The sequence below is a fragment of the Onychostoma macrolepis genome, chromosome 18 (assembly GCF_012432095.1).
Source record: "Onychostoma macrolepis isolate SWU-2019 chromosome 18, ASM1243209v1, whole genome shotgun sequence".
NCBI classification, from domain to species: Eukaryota; Metazoa; Chordata; class Actinopteri; order Cypriniformes; family Cyprinidae; genus Onychostoma; species Onychostoma macrolepis.
In genome coordinates, this window is record NC_081172.1 from 15,938,312 (window position 1) to 15,966,280 (window position 27,969).

The 27,969-nt window shown below is 36.8% G+C and overlaps 2 protein-coding genes across 2 annotated transcripts in view; one reads left to right on the plus strand and one right to left on the minus strand.

The window, feature by feature from the left end:
• Positions 1-4,947, plus strand: part of tspan18b (tetraspanin 18b) — a 38,815-nt gene extending 33,868 nt beyond the window's left edge. Inside the window, exons 4-9 of the mRNA XM_058752437.1 lie at positions 1,277-1,471; positions 1,815-1,889; positions 1,992-2,090; positions 2,225-2,401; positions 3,432-3,515; positions 4,123-4,947. Of these exons, the coding sequence (XP_058608420.1) occupies positions 1,277-1,471; positions 1,815-1,889; positions 1,992-2,090; positions 2,225-2,401; positions 3,432-3,515; positions 4,123-4,170 (678 nt within the window). The 3' untranslated portion in view covers positions 4,171-4,947. The remainder of the gene's footprint in view (positions 1-1,276; positions 1,472-1,814; positions 1,890-1,991; positions 2,091-2,224; positions 2,402-3,431; positions 3,516-4,122) is intronic.
• Positions 4,948-14,300: 9,353 nt separating this feature from the next.
• Positions 14,301-27,877, minus strand: alx4b (ALX homeobox 4b). The gene is given in 4 exon segments (XM_058752043.1): positions 14,301-14,767; positions 15,557-15,661; positions 15,663-15,685; positions 27,547-27,877. Coding segments are annotated over 4 exon segments (777 nt in total). The 3' UTR covers positions 14,301-14,449.
• Between the last annotated feature and the right edge of the window lie 92 nt (positions 27,878-27,969).

Consider the following 27,969-nt stretch of genomic DNA (forward strand, 5'->3'; position numbering starts at 1 on the left):
CACGTTAACCTTTGTGTTCACTTTACCAAGTAATTTGCATACAACTCAGCAGTTTGTGGTGCATGATCATTTTTCATATTTATCACAATCAATAATCCTGCACTTGCAAAATAATCAGCAATCATTATCTTTTTTTATTTCAAGTTAAAAAGTGTTATTTTATTAGAGGATGTTAAGTGGATATTACTGCATATTGCTTTCATAGAATGTGTCTTGAATGTAAGAATGTAATTTTGTGCCATTATTAGAATTCTTTATCTGAAAGAATGGATAAAATACCAATGGTATTATCTGATGTGTAATCATGTAAATACTATGGTATGAGAATATGATTATAACAAGGAGCAAATGGACCTTTTTTATCATAAAACCTTAAATTCCACTAAAAAATAATAATATGGATACTGTGAAAATTAAAGTTGCTACTGAAAATCCGTGAAATTAGATCTTTTTTTTAGACTTTCTGATTTTCAGCCTTTTTCAAGGCTTTTCAGTTACTGTTGATTAAGTAAAAATATATTTTCCATAAAAGCAAAAATGTTCCTTTGTTGAAGAGTCTTAAGCCCTCATTAAAAGACCTACGGTTGCCAAAAACGAAACCAAAATGGTTGGCTAGGAAATGGAAAAGGTGCAGAATGGCTGAACTGTTATATATTATTTTTTATTTTTTATTTATTTTATTTATTTATTTTTTTTCTGTAATTGGTAGGAAATAATTTTGGATGCTGTGAAGGGTGTGTGAAGTGGCCCCATAATAACTGCTCCAATCACAATGAAAATTCTTTTGAGATTTTTATGCCTGGACCAATATTTCAGAATCATTCAAGGGATAGTTCACCTAAAATTCATCATTTCATCAAGATATTTTGAACAATGTTGGTAACCAAACAGTTGTGGTTACAAATTACAATTGACTTCCATTGTATGGACAAAAAGGCATTTTGAGACATTTTTCATAATATGTTCCTCGGAGAAAAGTCATATAGGTTTAGAACGACATGAGGGTTTTCATTTTTGGGTGAACTATGCCTTTAAATGTTGCTCCTCAAAACTATTTGCACATAGTGAAAATCACTATAGCCCCTTTATCTACCCTAGGTAAACCTCCCTAATTTTACTGTAGACACTGTATTAAGTAAGTTTAAATAAATTAATTTTAATCAAAAAAATAAATTAATCAAATGAGAAGAAATTGATTTCTTTTTTGCTTTATGTAAAAAAGTGAACAAACATAATGTAGTAATCTGAAATGTTTTTTCTCTCTCCATCTCCTCAGCTGGGTGGCTCCTTCCTCCTTGGTGTTGGGGTGTGGGTGGTGGTGGACCCCACTGGTTTTAGGGAGATAGTGGCAGCCAACCCCCTTCTCTTCACGGGCGTCTACATCATCCTGGCCATGGGGGGCATGCTTTTCCTGCTGGGCTTCCTGGGCTGCTGCGGAGCCATACGAGAAAACAAGTGTTTGCTGCTTTTTGTGAGTCACATACTGAGTGCAGACACATAGGTTTACATACATCTATGACATCTATGGTTCCATAAAGAACCTTGAAAACCTTTCCATTGGACAGAAGATTCTTTAAATTATTCAAATGTTTCTCACACTAAGAAAAGAACTGAAAGGTTCTTTGGGGAACCCAGAATGATTCTTTTATGGCATTGTTGTGCAAACCCATTTAGGTAACCACTATTTGTAAGAGTGTAGCAAAATACAGTCCTGTTTCATAGTAGTTATATATAGACAGGATTTAGTCTGTTAGTAAATACAGTTGTCTGACCCAAACACAGACTATGTGACAAAAATCCTTTTCTCTCTGCAGTTCTTCATGCTGATCCTCATTATATTCCTGGCAGAGCTGGCGGCAGCCATTCTCGCCTTCATCTTCCGGGAGCATGTGAGTGGCCATGTCCAACATGTTGAGGCAGCTTCACGTTTTCAGTGTTGGTGTGCTGCTAATATCTCTAATATTTTCATTTGTGTGTGTGTTCGTGTACAGCTGACCAGAGAATACTTCACTAAGGAACTGAAGAGGCACTACCAAGGCTACAACAACACTGATGTCTTCACATCAACGTGGAACGCCATTATGAACACAGTAGGTCTTGTTTGTTCCTCAAACATCAACTACTGTGAATCAATGTTTACCAAACTTATTTGACCCATCAATACCTCTAAGTTCAAAAATGAGCTCATTTTAACTAATATTTGCCTGTCTCTGCGTCCCTCTAGTTTGACTGCTGTGGAGTGAACAGTCCAGAAGACTTTGAGGAAAGCATCTTCAGGTTTATAAACCCTGGTGAAGTGGTGCCTGAGGCCTGCTGCCGTAGGAATAGTCATCTTGGAGAAGCAGGCTTCAGTAACAGGGAGGAATGCCTGTCAGGCAGCATGCTGTACCGGAACAACAAGGTGGGCTCTCGTACTTCTGTATACGTCACATCCCCTCTGCCTGCTCAAAAGCTCATTGCTCAGATTTAACTAGAGCAGAAAAACAGGAAAAGAGGAATAGGGTTACCACTCAGCTTCAGCTCTCCCAATGCTGACTAGTGCTTTTCCATGTTCTCAGTGTCTGGGGAATGTGAGCGCGTGTGAGAGTTTCTGTGAAAGCGAGCAGGGGCAGTAAAACTTAAGTAAGGGTCCGCATGGGTTTTTAGACAGATGTCTTCTAGTCATGCAGCATACTTGTATTAAAATGTTACAAATTGATTCACCATCATGTAGTTCCAAACCCTTACAAGTGTATCTGTAAAATAGAAAATTTGTCATTTTGAAAAATGTTTACACACTTCACAGCTGTTTAACATCATAATTATGAAAGAAAAACACTATAAAATAGTCCATATGACTTGTGTGCTGTATTCGAAGTCATCTGGAGTCATTTGATAGTTTTGTGTGAAGAAAAGGCTCGTTTTTTAATCATTGTTCACGAATCAGTTTGATTCTTGATCAAATTGTCCGGTACAGTTCAAAAGTCACATTTTTTTCAAAGCAGCTGTAACAAAAGTCATACTTGTATGTCTAATGTCTTAGCGATCCTCTGGATTTAGATGTAACTGTAGTCAAGATGGCACTATATTTAATTTTTGACAGGAATGAAAATGAGATTGTATTGTTCTATTAAGAGATTGAAATATTGGTTGGTTTTGTTCTAAGCGAGAGTAAGCAATTGTTTGAAAGTATAAATGAAAATATGATCAGTTGTTGCTAGTGAGAAGTCTGAAAAATTGAAATGAACAAACAAAAAAAACTAATGGTAGAGATCAAAGCAATGATTCATTCACTCGTTCGAATTCAATGAACTGGTCACAGCAGAATATAGTGCACAAGCTGTATGCACTTCTTTGAGATTTAGAGACAACATGTATAGGTGTCTATATAATGGCATTATTTCACAAAATTGTACAAATAAAAATGTTTTTCTTTCTGTTTGGATCTGCAGGGCTGCTATTCAGCGGTTGTGGACTACTTTGAGATGTACATCTATGTTGCTGGTGCCCTGGCTATTGTTGTACTCACAATTGAGGTATGGCATTTCATAATGCCTGTTCCATTGACTTTATCTCAGAGAATTGTTTAAAACTGTTGAAGATAGGACAGATCTTGAGAGAATGGCCACAGACACACGAGATTGAGAGACAGTCCTGTAAACTGAATCACTGCTGCCCTCATGTGGTAATGTGCTGGAGGCAGACAACAGAAGTGAGTGACTTCTGAGAATCATCATGCTAAACAATACAAATTAATGGGATAATTCACTCAAAAATGAAAATTCTGTCATTAATTACTCACCCTCATGTCGTTCCAAACCCGTAAGACCTTCAGAACACAAATTAAGATATTTTTGATGAAATCCAAGGGCTTTCTGACCCTCCTTAGACAGCAATGCAGCTACCACGTTCAAGGCCCAGAAAAGTAGCAAGGAAATCATTAAAATAGTCCATGTGACATCAGTGGTTCTACCATAATTTTGAACTGTCCCTTTAAATTGATTAACAGAACAGTTTCAATTTAGCTTTTTTTATCAAGTGAGGGGCACTTAACTTAATCAAGTAAAACTATTTGAATGATTCGTAGTTGTTTGTTTACTTTCATATGGATCTATATAAAATGTTTGTTTCTTTTCTCAACAGCTTTTTGCAATGGTGTTCGCCATGTGTCTGTTCAGGGGAATCCAATAGATCAAGTTCACCGAAAGACTTTTTCAAAAAGGAAAACACCACAAAAGAAAACTGAACCACTTGTCAAAGAATGTTTTACTCCATTTTATATCTCTAAAATTATTAAAGAACAAAAAAAATAAAATAAAAAAAAGAATCATTGACCTGTACTTCACAGCTGGACCTTTGAGGTACAAGGTAACAAAATAAAACATTAACAAAAAAGAACATTCTTTGAATACTGCAAAGATTTAATGGGCTTTTTGACAGAAAGCCCATGCGTAATTTCGACCAGGTGTTAAATAGACCGGATAAAGCCTGAAAAACAGATGAAGAAGGTGCTGCACTGATTTTGGATGAAGAATATTTATACTGAGTAATGCTGGCTTGTTTGTATAGGTATTTGTGCTTTTAGTAAAAACAAAAATAAAAAAAATAGAACAAACCACTCTCCTGTCACCAAGACATCACCACAGTCCTTGAATGCAAGCTTTCACAAGCACATTATATTAGTGTTGTATAGTCATGTGAATTTCCATTTTTATCTATTCCTGTGTGAATGTTGGAGATCTATGTGTGTGTGTGTGTGTGTTTGTGTGTTTGTGTGTTTGCGTGTGTGTGTAGGGTGAATGTACCTCTTCCCTGCTTGAAGACCAGCATTTTTTTTCGTATTGTGATGTTTATTGCAATAGTAATTCTATGTGATTTTAGCTGAAATTGATGTGTATGCATTTGTATTGAAGATAAGACTAACATTAAAGGAATCTCTGATGAACCATTTGCTCAGAATCTCAGTGTCACTATAAATCTGACCTTTGGGAGTCTAAAGCTGATGATACACGGGGCAACTTTTTGAGCAGTTTGCCGGGCAACTTTTTTTGAGCAATGATTCTTGGGCACTTTCCCACTGAGAATGGGTAAAAAAATTCTTGAAAAAAAAAAAAAATTAATTAAAAAAATATCATTTTTTTATTGCACCCTCAGATTCAAGATTTTCAAATAGTTGTATCTCGAACAAATATTGTCCGATCCTAACAAACCATACATCAATAGAAAGCATATTTATTCTTAATTTAAAATAATTGACACTTATGACTGGTTTTGTCGTCCAGGGTCACATATGCCTTATGTTTATTTACTTTTTTCTTTATCTAAGTCAGGCACTTTAATTATCAGGGGTTTTTTTTATTTTTAATTAATTGTCAGCTTAATAAGAAATGAGGTAACATAGATAGATACAGTGGCGGAAAATCTCATAAGCTATAAAAAAAAATAGCACACAGCAGTGAATTTCATTTCATTATGTATAAAAATGATCTTTTTTAACTAATTGTCAGTAATAGCACATGAGTGTCTGAGGGTGAGATCAACTAAAAATCATAAGCTACAAAAATAGCACTGTATTTGGACACTAAATTCACTTCACCTCAGGTTCGCAGAGGTTGAACCTGCTGTATTGTGAATAAGTCCCCTCAGCCATGACTTATTCACAATACAGCATGGCCTCTCGTACCTTACTTACTTATAGTGGTCCGCTCAGTTCCGTCAATCATTCCAGCTCAACAAATAGCAAGAGTTTGGGGAGTGGCTACTTTAGCAGGCTGAGCCAGAGGGTGTTTAGCAGGGCTAGCGAGTAAAAGAAATTCAGATTTGATTATAGAGGTGCAAGCCAAAATACGTGACCACTGGGTAAAACGAGGGTAAACACTGGCGTTGCTTTTACAAGGTGGAGGAACTTTTTGGAATGTTTGGGTTTCAATTGAGAGGCAGAACTTTTATAAAGTTTAACTCGAGAAAGTCAAGTTTTATTTTACCCCATATAAAGTAGTAAGAAATTGTAAGGATAAGGATAATTGTAAAGACGAGTTCAAGTTCAAGACAGCAGTCCAAGAAATACATCTTTTTTCTCACAAACTTCAAGAATCGCTCTCCGCTCCTTTTAAAGTACGGTAACACACACTGAATTAGCACTAAGAGAAGGTCACGCCCACACAGTGGAACGGGCTAATGGGGTACTGACATTAGCATTAGCATAACCCAAAGTTAGCATAGAAACACACAGTCAAATCTGTCAGTCACAGTGTGTACAAATACCATCATGGTACACCACCACTATCTTCCACTAGTAAAGTGAAAAAACAATCCACATCCAGTTAGTAGAAAAGGTTTTGGAGGAGGGTCTTTTCTCATCAAAGAGGTGGCAGATCTTCATACCAGTGATCGTAAAGATCTCCCCATTGGCCAGCCTGAGGATGATGATAATGTCCTCCATGATGATAATGTGTTCCAGTCTGCTCTGAACATGATTGGAGCAACAGCATCCTCCCAACTTCAGAACAATCTGCATCTGAATGGTGAGCCAACATCCTCCCTGCTCCAGTCTGCTCTAAGCATGATTGGAGCAGCGAAGCCCTTCCAAATCCTGTTAGCTCCCCATTTGATTGGAGTGCTAAAATTTGGTCCACTCTGTGCCAGACTGGAGTGCCAACATCCTCCTCTCTCTTGTCAGCTCTGCATCTGACTGGAGCGCAGAAGTCCTTCTCGTTCCAGTCTGCTCTGAATGAATGAATGAATGAGGCATTTTATATAGCACTTTAATGTGTATTGCAATACACCCAAAGCGCTTTACAATCATGTGGGGGGTCTCTTCTCAACCACCACCAGTGTGCAGCATCCACTTGGATGATGCGACGGCAGCCACAGGACAACAGCGCCAGTGCGCTCACCACAAACCAGCTACAGGGAGAGGAGAGAGAGATAGAGCCAATCAAGTGGATGGGGATTATTGGGAAGCCATGATTGACAAGGGCCAGAGGAGGGAATTTGGCCAGGACACCAGGGTTATACCCCTACTCTTTACGATGAGTGTCATGGGATTTTTAATGACCACAGAGAGTCAGGACCTCTGTTTAACATCTCATCCGAAAGACGGTGCTTTTTTACAGTATAGTGTCCCCGTCACTATACTGGGGCGTTAGGACCCACACAGACTGCAGGGTGAGCAGCCCCTGCTGACCTCACTAACACCTCTTCCAACAGCAACCTAGTTTTCCCAGGAGGTCTCCCATCCAGGTACTGACCAGGTTCAGCCCTGCTTAGCTTCCATGGGCAACCGGTCTTGGGCTGCAGGGTGATATGGCTGTGATGTAGATAGAGTAGCTCTGCATCTGATTGGAGCATCAACATTCTCCAGACTCCAGCACCTACTACACTTATTTGGAGTGTTGACATCCCATCTCGACTGCACCATCCCCAAAGCCCCAACTCTTTTAGCCCTTTGGTCACAGAGCTGTGGTCCCAAAGAAACTAGCCAGTGCCCAACTATATTTGAACATCTGAGGTAACATCAGAGTACTTTGTCACGGTTTAATGGTCCTTAAGTTGCCACCTCAGAGTTCCCTCTCTTGGCTGTGTGGTCACAGGGCTCAGGTCCCTAACCATTCATATCTAGTACCACCCTAGAGCTTTCTCTCTTGGGCCGGCCAGATCCCAGAGGGTCTAATCACAGCCTCCTTCTTTTATAGACCTTTGTCACGGTCAGCGTGTTCCCTGAGTTGCTGTCCCAGCTGTCCCAGTTCCAGGGCTCCCTGTCTCTACCACCTCAAGCCTGCACTTGTCTCCATTTGAAATAAAATTATGTTTTATTAACAAAGTTTATAAAAGAGAGAGAGAGAGAGAGAGAGAGAGAAACTACAATTTAAATTAGTTGTAGTTAACTGTATAGATACAACTAAGGTTTGTTTCTTTTGTAAACTCCTTTGTTTTTTAGATTAAATCTGCAGAGATTTCAAAAGATGTCTGCCGCCCTCATGTGGCTGTGAAAGGAAGCACAACCACCACCGCTAAGTAAGATCAGGAAAATTTAAACAACGATGAACAAAGTCAAAGAGCAAACAAATAAATTAGAGCAACTAATAGAACTCAGACGTGTAATGTGAACACATTCCTTTGCAGACTGTCAGCATCTGAATTCTTCTGAAAAATCCAAAAAGATCTATCAAGTCAAGTCAAGTTGAGCTTTATTGTCATTCCGCTACATGCGGGGCATACAGTGGAACGAAATGTCGTGCCTCACAGGACCACGGTTCTACATAAATACATACAGGCATACAGCAATGAAGTAAAACAATGTAAACCTATACACAACTATCCTACTGATAGATTTTGACTATAAATATACTATATAATTTTTTTTTTTTACCTATACATACACTAAAAAATACAAACTATACGAGTGCTTCAAATAAATACTGTACATGTGCGAACAGAAACATTGTGAGTCAGCAGCTGGCTGGGGAACAGTGCAAGATGATTTGTAGTGCATGAGCATGTAAACACATATATTACTGAGTCTTTTTGTGGGATTTGTATACACACAGCAGTGTGTGTGAAAAGTGACTAGTGCGCATAGAGGATGAGAGTGTGCTACTACAGGTGGTTTGTACAGGCCCACTCACCTGTGTGTAGCACACTTCGATTGCACCAAAAAAAAAAAAAGTTCCATAAGTTTCAGATGGTCCATGTTTCAGGAGGTAGGGGGTTTGTATGGGGGTTCAGAGAGGGGCGGGGTGATTTGAGTTCAGGGCTCTCACAGCCTGGGGGAAAAAGCTGTTGAGCAGTCTGGCAGAGCGGGCTCTGATGCTCCGGTACCGTCTCCTGATGGTAGGAGCTGGAAGAGACTGTGGGAGGGGTGTGTGGAGTCCTTCATGATACTGTTGGCTTTGCTGGAGCATCGTGTAAGGAAAATGTCCAGGATGGAGGGGAGAGGGGCACCGATGATCTTAGCAGCTGTGTTCACTGTCCGCTGGAGGGTCTTGCGGTCTGCTGCAGTACAGTTCCCGTACCAGACAGTGATGCAGCTGGTCAGCACACTCTCAATGGTGCCCCTGTAGAAGGTGGTGAGGATGGGTGGAGGGAGACTTGCTCTTTTCAGCCGGCGGAGGAAGTGTAGGCGCTGTTGTGCCTTCTTGGAGAGTGACATGGTGTTGGTGGTCCGGGTGAGATCCTCTGTGATGTGCACCCCCAGGAATTTAGTGCTGCTGACTCTCTCCACAGTCGAGCTGTCGATGGTCAGTGGGGGTGATCACCGGAGTGATCATGGTTAGTGGTTAATGGCATTTCTGTATCATTTTCCTTGAATGAAAAAGTGGGTGTTTAATTTGTCCAGGGATTCTACAGCATATATATTTTAGATGAAAATAATATATGATGGAGGAATTTCGGGGCTACTAACAGAGGTGGTCAGAAATGTATGACTACATGGCATTTGTAGTGCAATGATGTCCTCTGTGTTTGTGTCTCGTTCACATACACTGTAAAAAGTGATAAGTTGACTTAACTTAAACAAATCGAGGAAACCCGTTGCCTTAAAATTATTAAGTAAATAATAATAATAAAAAAGAGTTAAGTGAACTTGACAATTCACTTAAATTAATTTTTTTAATTATTATTTACTTAATAATTTTAAGGCAACGGGTTTCCTCAATTTTTTTAAGTTAAGTCAACTTATCACTTTTTACTGTGTAGCTTCAGTAGAAAAGAACAATAAATTCAGCCCCCAGTACTTTCTGATCAGCTGGTATCCTGTATCACAGATGTGAACTCATACTGTACCAGTCATAATCTGTATTGTTAAAAGCACTATACAAATAAAGGTGACTTGACCTCTGCCACTCCCAATCCATCGGCCCATAAATTCCTCATAAAGCTGTTAAGGTAGTTAAAAAAAAACATTAATTATATTTGTTTTTCAAAATAATAGTATTTTGTAAAAAAAAAATAAATAAATAAATAATAAAGAAAAACAGATTTGTGACTTTTGCAACATCTTGAAAAGTGAGAAATGGCCACCCTTTAACGACCTAATAGATGATGTAACTAAGAAACGCTACAATTAACATGTGTGCAAAGCAGATTTAAATCATGTGATCTGGTAGATTAAGCAGCCAATAAAGGTGCCAGTATTTTACAGCTATAGAACCAACCTGACATATTTTACTGAGGTTTTTTGATGCAGTGCATTCAATTTTTCTCCCGTTCTCTGCATTGTGTCACCCTACACTTTTTCTTCAGTCATAAACTCCTTTATCTTTGTCTCCTGATTTTCTGTTTGGTTTTGTTTGTGCGTGTGAGATGGAGAGAGTTTAGTAAAGCCCAAGGGACTAAAACTCTGCCAGAAATGTAAGAAGAGTGAAGGGATCGGACCGTTCAAAGAGTGAGAAAGTAAAAATGGGTTGTGTGAGTGCCAGACATCTTCCCTGATGGATTCATTTGGGAGAGCTCCAGCCTCATCTGGAAGGCTGTCAGGTCCCAGCAGAGGTTTTATTGGGTGACAAGCATTGTGTTGGCTGTCTCCTTACAGCTCTGGATGCAGACCAAAACTGTTGCTCAACGCAGAAGAAGACAAAGTTTGCTCCTTAGTCCTGTGAAATATGTTGAACTCTGGCACTCAGTCTGTGAAATGCTCGCTTTATGTATTGTGTCCATTTTATCTTAAAAGTTGTTTTCTAACAACTTTTCAGAACGGAATGAGGGCCCACTGCCCTTTTCATGCTTTAAACATGACAAATAAACAGAATTACGATCTATCAAAATTTTGGCTGTCTGTTAAATTTCAACAGGCATCCTTGCCAATAGATGACCTACTTGACATGCAGGTGCAAATTTCCATATGCAATGTGTTCAAATTCTCTATGGCTACTTTGTGTTATTAATATAATGAATTAAAAATAGGATGCTATTGCAAAGCAGTTTAAACTGTTTGGAATAAAGTCCAATGCTTGGTTGTTGGGAACTGTTCTTTTGCTGAGGAGCAATTTGCATGTAAATCATTCTCTTCCTCTTTCCACACCCTTTCTCTGGTTTAGCTGACTAATGCAGTGCATTTTTATTTATTTTTTGCAATGAGAAAAGTCTGTATATTGGAATTCGTGCATTCAAATGATTTACTGCAATTATTTCTGTATCTTATGTTATAAATTAAGCCCGAAACAATTAGCCGTAAGCTCACCGCAGCACAAAAAATGGATATTTGACTTGACAATAATAACCTTGACAAGGCTTGTCAAAACTGCTGTCCTCTCAAGTAGAATTAAAGATTGTAACGCTGTTTGAATGTGTTTAGTTGGTTGTAAGTATTCCCATAATCATTTTAAATTAATACATTTCACGATTCTATTATACAGCAACAACATACAAATGGATGAAATGCTTTGTATTTTACACAGACTTGTTAATGTCTGAATTTCATGACATACAGTACAAACTTGTACAATATTTTCAGGATGGAATTTAATGATCATTTTACAAAAGAAAATTAGTTATGTTATCAAGAATAACAACAAAAAACAGGAAAACTATATCATTCATTAAATTCAAACACACATAGGAAGCAAATCATTGTATTATCCAAAGTGCGTGCTGTACAAACACAAAGAACTGATGATAATATTTAACTGCATGTCTCAGTAGTATTTAAACTGAGGGACTAATAAAGGAACAATGGAGCCACATTGTAGAAAACAACAGTTATGCCCTCTCTGAATACTGACCCTCACTGACCTCTCTCTGTTACATTGTCTCCATCATTTAGAAGTGGAAAGACCAATTAAGTTTTAGCTAATCTCAATCAGTAAGTCTGTAAAGCAATTTTTCCACTGATTTACAGAATGAGCTGTCTTTAAAGCTACAATTTGTAACTTTATTGGTTGAAGCATAAAACTACAAGTTACTTGCGGAGGAACAATGTTTGGTAATTATTAGGGCTCGACCGATTATCGGCACCGATATTAAGCATTTTATGGTTATCGGTATCGGCCATTTTCAAAACCGATTCGCCAATAAAATAATTTAAAAGCATTTAAAGAAAGTTTTTGTTAGAGCCCTTGTTATTCTTAATTTTGACATTAATTTTACACCAGACATATTGGTTCAAAATATCGGTTATCGGTCTACTCAAAAATCAGTATTGCCATTGCCCCTGAAAAACACATGTCTAGTAATTACCCTAGTAATTATGTGAATATTTTGGTCATTTGTAATTATATCAAATGACGAATATCATGACATAAACAATCACGGACAAATGATGAAAGTATGCAATTTTCCGGGTAATCCATCCCAACAGCTCTAATATATTAATTTATTGTAGGCTGCCTATTGATTTAAAGCGAGGTAAAAACAGGGTTTGGATTATGAAGTACGTTCATTATTTAAATTTGGCTAATTTAAATCAAGAAGTTACATAGTGTAGCTTTGACCATAATCTACTTAATATCTACTGTTTACTCCCCAGCTGCATTGTCTTTTTATGCCAACTGTCGGTTTTCATTCAGTCGTTAAATAGTCTCATAAAATGTGACTGAGAGGGATCAGCTAGATCAATTAATGCTAAATGTAAAATTTACTTCTGTCAGCATCTAATAAAAAGCCATCATTTTGCAGCACATTATTGCTAGTGAACCCTAATGGCGCCAAACCTAGTGTCTCTTTTCACACTTCATGAAACACAACCAGAATGTTGAAAAGAAGCAGAGGTTTCGGGTGGTGACCCACCCTTGCAGCGGGAGAAACTAGACCTATGCTGGTGCGAGGGCCTAATGCTGCATTGAGCCAGGAAATTAATGAAGTTAGGCTTGTGTTCCAGCTGATGGAGTCGTGTCCCTCTAACACAAAACAAACATAACATTCCAGCATTTGTCTGGAAACAATGTCCTATTACCTCTGGTTTAGAGAATGTGGCTGTGATTAAAGGGAGTATTTTGGGGGCTTGAGCTGGATGGAATCTGAATGTTCGGCATATCGAGAATGAAGAGAACAAAACCTGATGCTTTATTGGCTTATATAGAGTAGCTGTAACGCCGTCTGGATCTATTAGGTGTGCTGTTTGGCTGGGACAGAATTCTGCTCCCTGCAAAATGTCTCACACAGAATGGGAAGCACTTGTTCTTCTTGTTTTATTATGCATCTATATTCTAGCCCATCCTTAGTGAACTGTTTAAGCCTAGTGCATAAGAACTGATGCCAGAGACATCTTCTTAAGCCTTACTAAACCCAAGCACTAACAACAATGTGCCCTGCTCAGGTATTTAATTCAAATATTTTGATAAAATTTCAAACATTTTGATCCAGCAAGCTTTCATGAAGCTAAGTGCAAGTTTGCTATTTTATATAATATTATGTACTATGTGGAGCACTTTTACTGCTGTGACTTTGATTAAACAAATCATGTTTATTTATTTACCACTTATTTAAAAGGCTTAAAGGGATAATTGACCCCAAAATGTTAGATACTAGCAGTTACTAGAGTGCTAATATTGCGTTACTCATGTGTTCTTGTGTAGTTATTCATTAATGATGGAACAGTATCCTAAAGTATTACCCACAGAGGGACATTTTCAGAATATCTTTTTTTGTGTGTGTTTTTTGTGGGTAAACTATCCCTCTATGATTCACTACTGGCACCATTTATTTTATAACATCCCGTAAAACCAATTTTGTTCCTACACTACCGTAAAGTTTGGGGCCAGTAAAATATTTTCAAAAAGAAATTAATTCAGAAAGGATCCATTAAATGTATCAAAAGTGACAGTAATGTTAAAAAAAAATATTTCAAATAAATTCTGTTCTTTTGAACTTTCTATTAATCAAAGAATCCTAAAAAAATTGATCGGTTTCTACAAATATTAAGAAGTACAACTGTTTTCATTATTATAATAATAAGAAATGTTTCCTGAGCACCAAATCAGCATATTAGAATGTTTTAAAGGATCATGTGACACTGAAGACTGGAGTAATGGCTGAAAATTCAACTTTGCCATTATAGGAATTCTTTAAGTCTATTAAAATAGAAACCAGTTATTTTAGCCTTAATGAGCATAAGAGATTTCTTTCAAAAACAAACAAAAAAATAAAAAATACTGCATACCCCAAACCTTTGAACAGTAGTGTATACATCTGGTAATTAGGGAAAATATATAAATCTGGTAAAAAAAGGGCAAAATAGTGCATAGTGATTTTTTTTTTTTTTTTCAGTGGTAATAAATGGAAAGTCAGTATATTCATAAAACAGTCTCCATTTTGAAACTGGCTCTTTGTTTTCCACACAGTCAAGCTCAAAGTCCCACTGCACAATCCACTTCCTCTAAAAAACTTCAATATTAAATCTCCTACAAATGTTTTAAAGCTTCTAGCCTCCATTTCTCATGTTCATATTGGCTCCAGATGGCATAAACGTTCACCTCATTAGTGCTGACAGCTTAGGGCTGAGGTTGTCTGGTCTTCTGTGTCCCAGATGAAGGCATCATGTGGCCCATGTGATTGCAGCACTGTGCTCCTTTGCTTTCATACGCAGGCTGGCGATGCTGGAGGATTTGCGATCTGGTTCGATGCTGAGATCAAATCCATTAATGGTTCCACCCACTCCAGAGTTGCCAAAAAGACTGCCCATGTGTGTCTGTCCCATGTTCCCACCTGGACTTGGCATACCAAGGAAATCAGACATACCACTAGCAGAGTGAGGGTGAGGGGTCATGCAGGAAGCTACAGTATCACAAGGTACCACACAGCCAGGTACTGGTGAGGCTGCATTGCTGCCACTTAACCATGATGGGTTCTGAATCTAAAAAATAAACAAAGAAAAACATTTAATCATATTTAATCATTTAAACATATTTAAAAATATGAGTGAGTTATCAGAATCATCAACTCAAACAATTCGTTCATAATGCTGATTCATTCACAAGTGTCTGACTGCATCCTAACATGCATATTTCCATACAATATATCAGGCGGAAAACGGATTGACTAGCATGTCCGAATCCACAATATTCATAAAACAGTAAGAAAAAAGTACCCGGATTACCTAATTTGTAGTTACATATCTGGATTTCATTTATATACTATAAACATGCATACTACTGTATATAGAACAAACATTTTTAACAGTTTCAATGTAATAACTTACCCTAATGTAATAAGAAGTACCCTACTCACAGAGTATGCAATTTCGGATGGAGCCTCTGCTTTATGAGTGAGTCACTAAACTATTCACTCAACTGTTTCATTCAAAAACATTAATTCATTCGGGAACAAAACAACTCTTTATGAGTTACTCACTGAATTTAAATGATTCACTCAAATGAAACTGATTCATTCAGGTATGCTGCTACTGTAAATATTGTGGATAAAACATAAGATGTAAATATAAACTTCTTGTTCATTAAACTGTTGTATAAAAGCAATATCACTTTTGCAATTGTGTTGCTGGTCTGAGATCAGCATAGCTGCGATTCGATTGCATATAACATAATTTTTAAGGAGTAAGCATCAAACGCATTTTTTTAATTTAATCAACTCCATTTGTATATAAATAGAAATGTATGATCGGTAATACAGATTTTCCTTTTACCTGTGCATAATTTTCTGGTCGTGTAAGGAGAGGAAGCTCGTATGCTGTTGAGAAGTGTGTCCGAACCTGCTGCATCTGACCAAAGCGTTCTCTTTTTCTCCATTTTGCCCGGCGATTCTGAAACCACACCTGCAGGAAATAGGCCAAATATATGATCATTTGAAATATCTGTCTGCAAAAGCCCAAGATTTGGAGTGAATTTACATTGTGTATTCTATTGTATAAACTTCATGCTGTTTCAATTTTGGTACTGAATTATTGATGCGGCTTATAACAGTGCACATTATTACTAAAGTCTATCTATTGAGAACTGGATTTTCCTTCTAGTGACTTTTAGTGAAAAACTGAGCACATGTAAAGCCATAAATCGTAAGGCACATGAAAGCCATGCCACGGCTCCTCAGCTGACGTCTTTAATGTGCTGTCCACACTGTGCTATTTATGTATGGATTTGAACTCTCCCCTGCCAGCACAGGTTGGAGCTCTGCTCTTTGATAGCTGTTCCTCTGTCTCCCCTCAGCCAGTGGGTCCAGCCTCGCTTACGTCTGGAGCAGGTCCTCATCAATCACAATGAGGCCAGTTCTGATCCGCTGTTAGTGCGCCGTGACACAAACCAACAACCCAAAACCACAGCTGAGTGCTCTCAGACCTTAGACGTATGCTTCTTTATAGTATGATTTGTAAGTAAAAGAAAAATTTATATTTTCTATATTTCTCAATTATTTTCTCAAATTTTACTGGATATAATGTTTCTGCTCTTGCTTGTTACATTAAATTACTAAAATCCAGAAATGTAGATATTAACATGTGTATGTCTGAAGCAGATTTAAAGGGATAGCTCACCCAAAAATGACATTTCTAACATAATATACTAATTTCTTGCATAACTATATGCATTTCTTTTTTCTGCAGAACATTAAAGAAGATATTTTGAAAAATGTTGGTAACCGAATAACCATTGACTTCTATTGCATGGACAGAAAAAAACAACATCTGGTGACCAACCAAAAATAGAATTTAAATTTTTTTATGTGGACTATCCCTTTAACTTTGCAGAATTTATTACAGATAAAATAATGAGTACATATGTAAATTCAGTATGATTGTTTCCACCCTAAAAATACATTATATATGATACATTACTGACTGTAACTATATCATATAAATTTAACACCATTAAATATGTTGATAATAAAGCAATGTTGGTATTTGTGGTTTATGGGGACTCTCCATAGGGGTAATGTTTTTATACCGTACAAACTGTATATTCTATCGCCCTACACCAACCCTACACCTAAACCTACCCTTTACAGGAAACTTTGTGCATTTTTAGATTTTCAAAAAAACACCATTTAGTATGTTTTTTTTAAGCCTTTTGAATTACGGGGACACAGGAAGTGTCCTCATAAACCACCTTCAAATTGTAATACCTCTGTCATACCAGCCCCCCACACACACACACACACGTCAGTCAAAGGTCTTGAAATACTCAATTTGTTATTGACTTAGAAAAATTGGTCTCCAAAATCACCATTGGACCAAAAAGATATTAACTCTCTGGTATGTTATTTATGGAAGATGACTCCCATATTTAAGTAGTTATCCATTTATGCATGAGTATGATTTCATGGACTATTTTAAAGGGCATACCACTGAGCTTAAACTCGGATTGTGTATCTCTGTCCAATCACACTACAGTTTCCAAGAGCCCTAGACAGGGTAACAGACTATGGCACGATACGGTCACTAGAATGGGGACCCATAAAAGTTACAAAAGATACAATACATTTCCACTTTTCTTTATTTGAGCTACAAAATATATTGCTTGAATTAACTTAAATTGTCCTCTAGGAGCCATTTACATATGAAGTAATTTGATCTTTCAGCCCAATGTCATGGCCTGCTCCTGACATCCAAGTGCCATTATGATCATGTCATCTGTTTTGGGAATCTTTGTAATTTAATCCCTGTCTCTTTGGACATTTATATTGTTTTTCCTTGTTCTACGAAATTTAGAGCAATCAGAGATAATGACCAAAGATCAATGACCCGAGCAGCATCTGTATACTTTCTGTATTTATGTTGTTCCTCTTTCCTGGAAAGAGGGTGGAAATGTGCTGAAGATGAATTGAAGGATATTGTACAATGTAAATCTTTTTTACATTAAACATTTGGTTTAATGGCTAAACTAAACCAGCTGAGCAGACTGTAAGGCATTATAGGAGACAGGAAGAAGTATGGGAAGCCACTTTCTGCAGCACAATAAAAAAGTAAAAAGGTAATTGTGACTTTTTATTTTACAATTCCGACTTATTTCTCACAATTCCAAGTATATATATGTATATCTTGCAATTTTTCCTTTTTTGATTATGAGATTACATATTGCAATTTTGAGTTAACATCTCGCAATTCTGACTTTTTTCTCGTAAATTCAAGTTTATAACAATTCAGACTTTATTTCTCGCAATTGCAATTTTTGATTCTGACTTCTCAAAATTTCTAATTTATAACAATTATGACTATTTCTTGCAGTTGAGAGTATATAACAATAACAATATAACAATTTTGCATCTCACAATTCCAACTTTTTTCTCAGAATTCCAAGTTTACAATTCAGACTTTACTTCTCGCCACTGCGATTATGTATCTTGCGATTTTGAGTTAACATCTCACAATTCAGATTTTTTTTCTCAAAATTTCTAATTTCTAACAATTATGACTATTTCTTGCAGTTGCAAGTTTATATATTGTGAGTTAACACCTTGCAATTATGACTTTTTTTCACAATTGCGAGTTTATAACAATAACAATACAACAATTTTGCATCTCGCAATTCCAACTTTTTTCTCAGAATTCCAAGTTTACAATTCGGACTTTACTTCTCGCCACTGCGATTATGTATCCTGCGATTTTGAGTTAACATCTCACAATTCAGATTTTTTTCTCAAAATTCTAACTATTTCTCACAATTGCGAATTTATATCTTGCAATTTTGAGTTAACACCCAGCAATTTTGTCTTTTTTCTCAGAACTGCAAATTAACATCGAAATTCTGACATTTTTCTTGTACTCTGAGTTTATGTCTACAACTTTTCTGTTTTTTCATCATTCTCAGATGCAGTCTTTCTCCTTCGCTCTTTCTTTTCTTCCAAATCTGAAGGGAAATAAGGATGTTAGAAAGTGAAAGGGGAGAATGTTCAGGCTGGAGTTTGTTTACATTTCATGTTTAATTTCCTGACGCCTAAGCCCCCGGGTTTCCAGAGCTGCCCCCTCTGACCTCTCAGAGACCCACAGACTGGAGCAGTGGACCTTTTGTGCGGATCCACAGACACACATTTACACATACTCTCATTGTACGCTGCCATGTATAAGCACACGTTATATGTGTGCTTCACTACACACATGCGCTCGCATCTCAATATGCATGTTTAGAAAATAAAAAGATACCAAATTGCATTCCAAAATGTTCCAAGTATGTCCCGAGGACAAAAACTATGATATCATCCAAAACATCCTCTTTTACAGAGTGTTGAGGGAAAAAGTCCTGTCTGATAGAGAGAGCGAGCAGGACAGAGCAACAGCCAGCACTAAACAACAGCGCTGGGGAGGAAAGCAGGAGGGGCTCATCTCAATTACGTATGTCTGTAGGTATGTTTTTGAAATACGGGTCAAACCCTGTAGTCACTCAACAGAGTCTGCACTGTGTTGTCAGCCTACAGAGGTAATTAGACTCATGTGTGTGTGTGTGATAGTTGGTTCTGTTTGGACTCGGAATGAATGCAGTTACTGCACTGTACCTTCAAAACATGGCCAGGTTCCTGACAATGCCTCACTCTCTGCATGGAAATTGATTATGGCATCTCAAACTGTGTTTTCTTCCCCTGCCAGAGAACGTGTGTTCTTTTTACTCCCTAACTCTTTTTAACATCCTCAAACACTGTGGTGCAGAGAGGTACATTAAACAGGGACTAGAAGTTTGGAAAAAATATTTAGGTCCAACTTCTCTGTCATGATGTGAGAATTGAGATCAGACTCTTGCACAGTACAGACTATTGTCCTTTTTTCTTAGCAGAGCAGAATCTACAGACCTATAGAATTCCGAGGAAAAGATTTGAAAATGTTCAAACTGAGTTGTTAGAATTAAATGGAGCTATTTGAAGATACACTCTATTGATTTACTGAGAGTAGTACCAAATAATAATAATAATATGGTATTATTATTATTATCACCACCACAATTAATAATAATAATACACAATATTATAATAATAATAAAATATAAAACTATAAAATACTATCCATCCATCCATCCATTCTCTGAACCACTTCTCCTCTGTAGGGTCACTAAAAGTATTAAATATTATTCTGGTGTAATATTGTATTATTTTCTATAATATCATACATTAAAAATAGTGGTAAAATTTTACATTATATATACATATATATACAGTATATATATATATATTATTGAAAGTGGTCATGTTTTATAATAATAAAAATAATACAATTTCTGTTTTACAAACTGAAGAATGACTCACTATTTTGTTGTACATAGAAATTGAAGTAACGGACAATATTCAGTTCTAATGTAATTTACACAGCAAATATATCAAATTCTCACAAGGATGGGCTGACCAGGCTTACCTGCACCCTTGCTTCTGTGAGGTCTGTCCTGAGTGCTAGTTGTTCTCGAGCATAGACATCTGGGTAATGTGTCTTCTGGAAAACCTTCTCCAGCTCCTCCAGCTGATAGCTGGTGAAGGTGGTGCGGTTCCGTCTCTTCTTGCCTTTGTTGCTCTCGGCTTCACTCTTGTCCAGAGGACTGCCGAGCTCAGAGACAGGCCGTTCTGCTTGACCTTTGACCCCAGAGTCTTTCACATTGATGTAACTACCATCAATACCTGTGGGATCAGCAGACTGAGGCATCTCTGTGTCTGTCAGTCCAGTGCCATCTTTACCTGGAAACAGACATATTTCTATTCATTACTTGTGAATTTAGTGTTTGCACAAATATATAGGAGAAAGTGGGTTTATGCTGTCCTGTTTCTCAACCCATTACCATGCTTACAGAAAAGTAACTTAATTAAGTAAAGCATTGTTGATTAAGTGTCTGAAATGTGGAGACAAATTAACATTGAACCACATTCACAAAAAATCTCATCTACTCCTAAACAAATATTCTTTATTTCGCAATAAAGGGGGATCTGTTATCATCTTAAAGAGCCTCTAATTTATAACAAGTCTTTCTTTAACTTAGTTGAAAATATGTTCTCCATGTTGGATGCCTGAATCAGTATCTTGATGAAAGTACAAACATGCCAGGATTGTAAATAAATAATCAAAACATGCCTGTTCAAAGGCATACCTTTTCCACTCATGTTTGAGCAATGCAACCAAGCTATTGCTTATTTTGTACCTGATGTAATTTTCAGGATGCTGGGCTGGGATTTCTTTTAGTAAAACCACAAGTAAAATATTTATTAGTACTACTGTGTGTGTGTGTGTGTGTGTATATATATATATATATATATATATATATTCAGACCCACTTCATACAAAGTGTCTGCCATTTAAATTATTTGATATAATGCACTCATTATGTACATACATGTTTTTAAATGGCACATATTGCATATTTATATAAAATACTGTTACTACATTTATAATTACAGTACTGACCCCTTAGCCCTTTAAACATAACCATAAAATGAAAACCGTTCATAACCTTATCCATATCCCATCTCAACAACAATACAATGTATTGCAATACATCATGAACACTTACTAACCTAGCACTCTTTATAGCTTTTGATAAAACTTTATTAAAGGCAAATTTGTCGATTGCTGTGGGCCAAAAGCAAATGTTGCATTATATACAAATACTGTATATTATATTAAAATGTATTAAACATTTTAATAATAAAAAGTGTATTATTGTCGGTGCCGATAGCTTTAGATTGTGATCACAATGAAATGCAAAAATGCACAAATATATATTATTAAGCAAAAAAAAAGGATATTATTAAACAAAAAATGTAAATAACAATTAAAAAAGAAATAATTTTTAAATTAAATTCTATATTTCAATGCAAAAAATATGTATATGTATCTATATATATATATATATAAGAAATGAAAATAGGCCTCAGTGGCATGTATTTTCCTGTTTTTCCCTTCCTCTTGGTGAAATGGCATGGCAGGTCAAAATCAAAGGTCATAATGGGCCAGCTTTGGCCTGTGGGCCCCGATTTGAGCATCCCTGGTTTAGAGTATAAGTTTTTTGCCATAACATTTTGTGATAACACCGTTCCTCTGTCTCTCTGTGTTTGGCGGAGAACTCATCATAATTGCTGTGGTGAGCACTTTCAGTCCCACCCTGCTGTCTTTCCTTGGCTTTGTAGCCCATGTTATGCTGAATCTGCGTACCACCAAAGTTTTAAACAGTGCCATTGCATGTTTTGCATTTCAGAGCCAAAGCTCCTCGGTTTTGGCTGCCATTTTGCTTTGACAGCAACAGTCTGGGTTTGATAACTGTCCAAATGTTTGGAGATTTTAGAGATGCTCTGTGTTGTTGTTTACTTACAGTATATAGAATGCAGAATCTAACTAATGACTGGGATATATACATTTAATCAAATACTGTTTTTGAAAAAGCTGCAAAGCGTTATTCGAAACATTGCAGAAAGCCTGCATTTGTATTACATAGTCTGAGCCTGGCCATTTACACTTGATATATAACAGCACTCGTTGACACAATGCCTCAGCACTTGAACAGAATTCAACAGTGCCTTGACTTAGCTTCATTGCGCAATGGTTACTCGTTATTTAGCAGATGCCTTTAGCCCCAGTGACTTACAACACATTTATTTCAGAGCCAGTTCCCTTGTAGTAGCCTGGGATGAAATATTTTGCTCAAGGGCGCACTAGTGAAAGGGAATCTCTGTAAATACAGTATCAACTCTATGAGGATATAACCTGTTAGCCATTTAGCCCATTTAACATTAGATTACATTTATGCATTTGACAGATGCTTTTATCCAAAGCGAATTGCATCGCAAGGTATACATTTCATCAAGTTCATGTATTCCTTGGGTATCAAACCCATGATCCTGGATTTTATAGCACGATGCTATACTTCTTGAGATGCAAGAACTCTACAAGAATACACAACAAGTACCAAATGCCTGCCTACAAGCTCACATCCCTACCATATGACAATATTTATATGGAAATTAATAATTTTCCTGTGGGCATACTAGCAAATTTCCCCTTTGGAAACAAATCTAATAATGAAAAAAAAATCACATCTTTTACAGGTCTACTTCAATACTGATGATAGTATTGCAAAAGTCCTCCAGCCTAGAACATATTCTTGTATTTTCCTTTCTGTAAACAGGTGGTTACACTAATACCACTTTTAAATAATCAATTCACACCCAGGCAGAATGTTTAATTGGAGTACATGCTTGTAGCAGTCATTCCCCTGAGAACACTAACTCCATCCTGATGGAGTCAACTGCATCTTTCAATTAGTAGAGGTCAGATGTTTACTATGAGTGGCTATTTAATCACTGCAAGAAACAAGAAGAAAACATCAAAGTGTGATTTAACTAGCTGTAAAGCAGCAGGGCACCCTTTAGCTTTTATAGAACGTGATGGTCTGGGTCAGCTCTACATATAAGACACCCTGTAAATCACAAAAACACTTTCAGTCAGTAACATTCATGTAATTTTAGGGTGAATAATATCATTCTGTGGATATTAAATCTATTGTTATGGATTCTTCATGGAACCGTAGATGCCAATAAAGAACTATTATTTTCAATAAAGTTCTAATTGTAAACAAGAAAGTTCTAATCTGAGTTACCTAATCTAAACAAATGTGGCCTCCAACTGAAAGCTCATGCAATTAATTGAGGGTTTAGTTATCTCATTAACTGTGAGGTTAATTCACACTACTGCATGTTGCAGATACAGGTATCTTTGCAGAAGCAAAACTTCCAGATGTTCCTGTGAGAAGATCAATGCCTGCGAGCCGCACAGGAATGTGGATTCTGTGGGAAACCAGGACAGTGTTTCCGTTAAATCTGAACTCCTGATAAATGACCTCACACATGACTCCCATATAACGCAGAACTGTGCCAGCTTTCTGTCTCCAAAACTTCACTCCCAGATGTGCACTATAACTTAAAATAGCTCATGAAGAGGATGTAAATATTGTCTTCATTGCATGCATGTGGAGTAAAGTATTTTGCATATGGCTGAATATGTATAGAGATACGTGTGTGTGTGTGTGTATATATATATACAGTACATATACATATGAGATGTGTGTGTGTGTGTAGCAGATGCTTTTATCCAAAGTGACAAATGAGGGTAAGAGAAGCAATCAAAACAACAAAAGAGCAACAGTATATAACTGTTGTGATAAGTCCCGGTTAGTCTAACGCAGTACACGTAGCACGTTTTCTTTATTTTTTATATTAATTAAACATAAATCAATTAGATAGAATAGAAAAAGAATAGAGAACACTAGATTCAATTATTTCATATTTCAAGTATTGAAATATGAAGAAAACGAAAACAACGACTTTATTCAACAATTCTTCTCCCCCGAGTTACCGTCTTCTGCCATTTTGGAGAGTACCACGATGCATGCACGTGCTTTCTCCTGAACGTAAACAAAGCTGATTACGCTGATTACGTTCAGGGGAAAGTATTCTCGTATAGCTTCGCAAAATTGAAGTTGAGCCACTGATGTTACATGAGCTGTTTTACCGATGTCCTTACCATGTTTCTGGGTCTGGGAACATTGCAGTTGTGTTGCTGTCTATGGAAGGTCAGAGAGCTCTCAGATTCCATCAAAAATATTTTAATTTGTGTTCTGAAGATGAACGAAGGTCTTACAAGTTTGGAACGACATGAGGGTGAGTAATTAATGACAGAATTTTGATTTTGGGGTGAACTATGCCTTTAATTTATTTTAAATATTTTGTCCATGATGTCACACCTCTGAAAACTGTTATCCACCCAATTAACCAACATACCAGGAAACAGTGTGCAGAATTAATCAAATGTGTAAAACCTTTAAGATTCAAGGCCGGCAGATCAAGCTCGCTAGTAGATGTTTAATAGCCAACTTAATATCCCATCAATTGTTGACTGCTGGTTTATTTGCTCATGTCATTTTGTATGGAAAGGTTATGTAAACCAGTCAGCGATTGTCGGTTTAGGCCTCCCAGTGGTGGGGGAATGAAAGCTTGAATGATATCTCTGGGAGTCCATACCACACATCTGCCTCTGAAAAATGCCCTACTCCCTACTGCTGCAAGTCATGAATCACTCAGGTTTTTGGAGAGGTTTCATGCTTTGGTGTGGTACTTCATTAATATTTCCAAAACTGTACAAAATTTTGAACTGATTTCAAAAAGCACTGTCAGATTACAGCATTAGTTGGGGATTAACCCTGATATTCCTTCTTTTGGAAGTAGTTCTACTATAAGACTGATGATTTTAAACAACTAGATACTCAAGTCCGTTCTTATGTACAATTAGAAAGGTTCTAAAAAAAGTTTTGGCGTTATTGTTTTTAACACTTTCAACCCATGATGAACACTGTTGATGTTACTGTCACTGTAGCTTTCCAGGGCTCTGATTGGCTGGAAAGAGCTAAACACCCTCTCATATTTTGGAAATAGGTGGCGTGACCACATGACAAGTTTACAACCCAAAATCTTGAGTCAGAGCACATCTTCCTTTCTCACTGTGTTGATCAAAAGTTTGTCTAGATTCTCAGCTTTCCAATGTTCTCCAACTGGTTAATCAGACTCTGCTTGAGGCTGATCTCTTACCCTTGACATCTACAGCACAAACCACAAATACGCTCCAAGAATGGTGTGGGAACCACACAGTGTTCGTTCTCCTCAAACCACAGAAAGGAAAAACACTCTATAACTACAGCACTGTCTGTGCATCATCTAACAATAATATCTTCATGAAAGGGATTCTTGGTGATTATCTCATATCTTCATGTCTGCCTAAGAATTTGGTATTACTAACAATTTAACAAACATTATTTTCTGAAAATCTTGAAATATGTATTACGCCCATGTCCAGTTAGACTGCAAAAGTGTTTTTACAAAATATTTTTATTATTATTTACAAATAGCCCTAAATATCACTGTTGTGATTTTTATGTACAAAAATGTATTCAAGTTATTCAAATACCTAGTGGTAATGGCCTCAAAATACAGTAAACATATGCCAAATAAGATTTTTAAAAATTTGTTAATTGTGTGTTTTAGCCTGTCCTATGTATATTATTGTCTCTTCAAATGTGATTATTATTACAGAAGACAAACATTTTATGTACACAGAGCTCTTGAAGAATATTATTTGTTTATATTTCATTGTACAACGTTTAATAAAAGAGCAGAAAAAGCTAAGCTGTAGATAATATGTAGTACTTTTGTGTGTGTGATTTGTTTGCTTGTTTGTTTGTTTTGCTTTAAAAGTAGAGGCATTTCTATAATAATCCGGATGCATTCTAATTTTCCGACGATTTGAATGGTTTGAATGTTAAGACTGTTTTCGATCAAATTAATCAGAGTAATTCTTTTAAAAACAGATGTAGCCAAATACATTAACTAGCCGACGTTTTGAAAGGTCCTGTGCAGACAAATACAAATACAAGATACAAAATACAGTATTTCATTAATTGTTTATTTAACTATTTTTATTAACTCACGTTAGAACAGCAAATTAATTTAATTTCAACTGTTTTAAATAGTCGTAGCCTAATATACAGACTGTTCCGACTACATGGTAAAATATATCGAAATGGTAAAAAAATCAAATAGCTTAAATGAAGGAAACAAATAATTGAATGAATCTTTAATGCGTTGATGATGCATTCGGTGTCTGTTTTTACTGGCCTGCGGTCAACACATCGTAAATAGCCTATTCGTGATTTACAGCCACAAAGATGGATTTTCATGCCACTGTTTGTAAGAAGAGGATGATAATCTGACTTTTAGTCACTGTAGCCTATGCGTTTAGAAACATCTGTAGTATTTCCATGACTTCTGCTTTGATTGTTTATGAGACCACCAGACGAATTGTTTATATGTATTTTTTGAGTAAAAAAACCCAAGAATTTTCGGCAACGTCCGAGTGACCATAAAATGTTAGATGTGACAAATAACAGGCGGGAATTAATGTGGATTTGGATAATTGCAGCCTTCAGAAAGTGTTTGAACGGTTTGTAGCTTAATGGTCCGATAAATCATTCTGAGGCAAAGTCTATTTTATAATATACTTGTCTGGATAGGTTAAATGAATCAGGCCTAATTATGTTTAACATTTATTTAGTGAATTTAGGCTACGCTTCCTCGTTTGTAGCACTGCATTAAACAGAAAAGTCATATTTCTTAAATCCTAACGCACAACACGCACAGTCGTGAGCGAAATAAACACATTTATTCGATTTAATAAATACAAAGATGTCATGAAGAAGAATCCTGGACTGTTTTGCGATTATTTCAATTAGATTATTTTGATTTCTAGATTTTGCGGATACATTTAGAAAGTAGCCTAAGATTTTTAAGTTCTAAATAATTTTCAGCTTATTACAAAGTAAAAATATTCTAAATAGCCTATTCAAAGTTTCAAATTACTGTCCTTATCAATTATTTAAAAGTGGTAGAAAATTTAAAAAAAGAAAAAAAAAGTTTATGAGTTCAGCACCACTTTGACTGTATTTAAGGCACGTAAAACGTAATTTTTTTTAGCGGGGTGAACTCTGCATGTTATGGAAATTGAAGTTTATAGGCTACTCAGATTATTAAAGGCCTTCTTTTAACCTTTTTATAGGCTACATGAAAATTATCAGATTCCACTGACATCCTAGGCATCAGGTGGAAATATAACCAAATTGCATGTAATTTCTGAATATATTAACACACAAACCACATCTACTGTATGCCACTCACCATAGCATGAGATGAGCGCGCCGTCCTCCAGTTTGCTGTCTTCAGTAGGAGTTTTACATGTGGGTCTCTGCATGAAAAGATGGTACTTGCTGTAGGCGCTCTCGGGTGTGCTATCATCCAGTGACGGACAATCTGGGTGGAAAGGACTCCGCGGCTTGTCCCCGTAAGATTGACCTTTGGCGGGGAGGAAAGTGGGACTGTATTTGGAGTCGCTCGGCTGGAACGTCCTGTAAGGACTGGCCTGTTGGACTCTTCCTTGCCCTGATGTTGGCGAATAATATGAATCCATGGAGGTCATATCGCAGTATGAGACGCACGTATCTGCGTTCATACCGACAAAAAAAACAAGCAAAATATCCTAACTTTTTTTTTTGTAAATCTAAACGTCACCCTCGCTCGAGTCTCCTCTCATTCACAGACGGC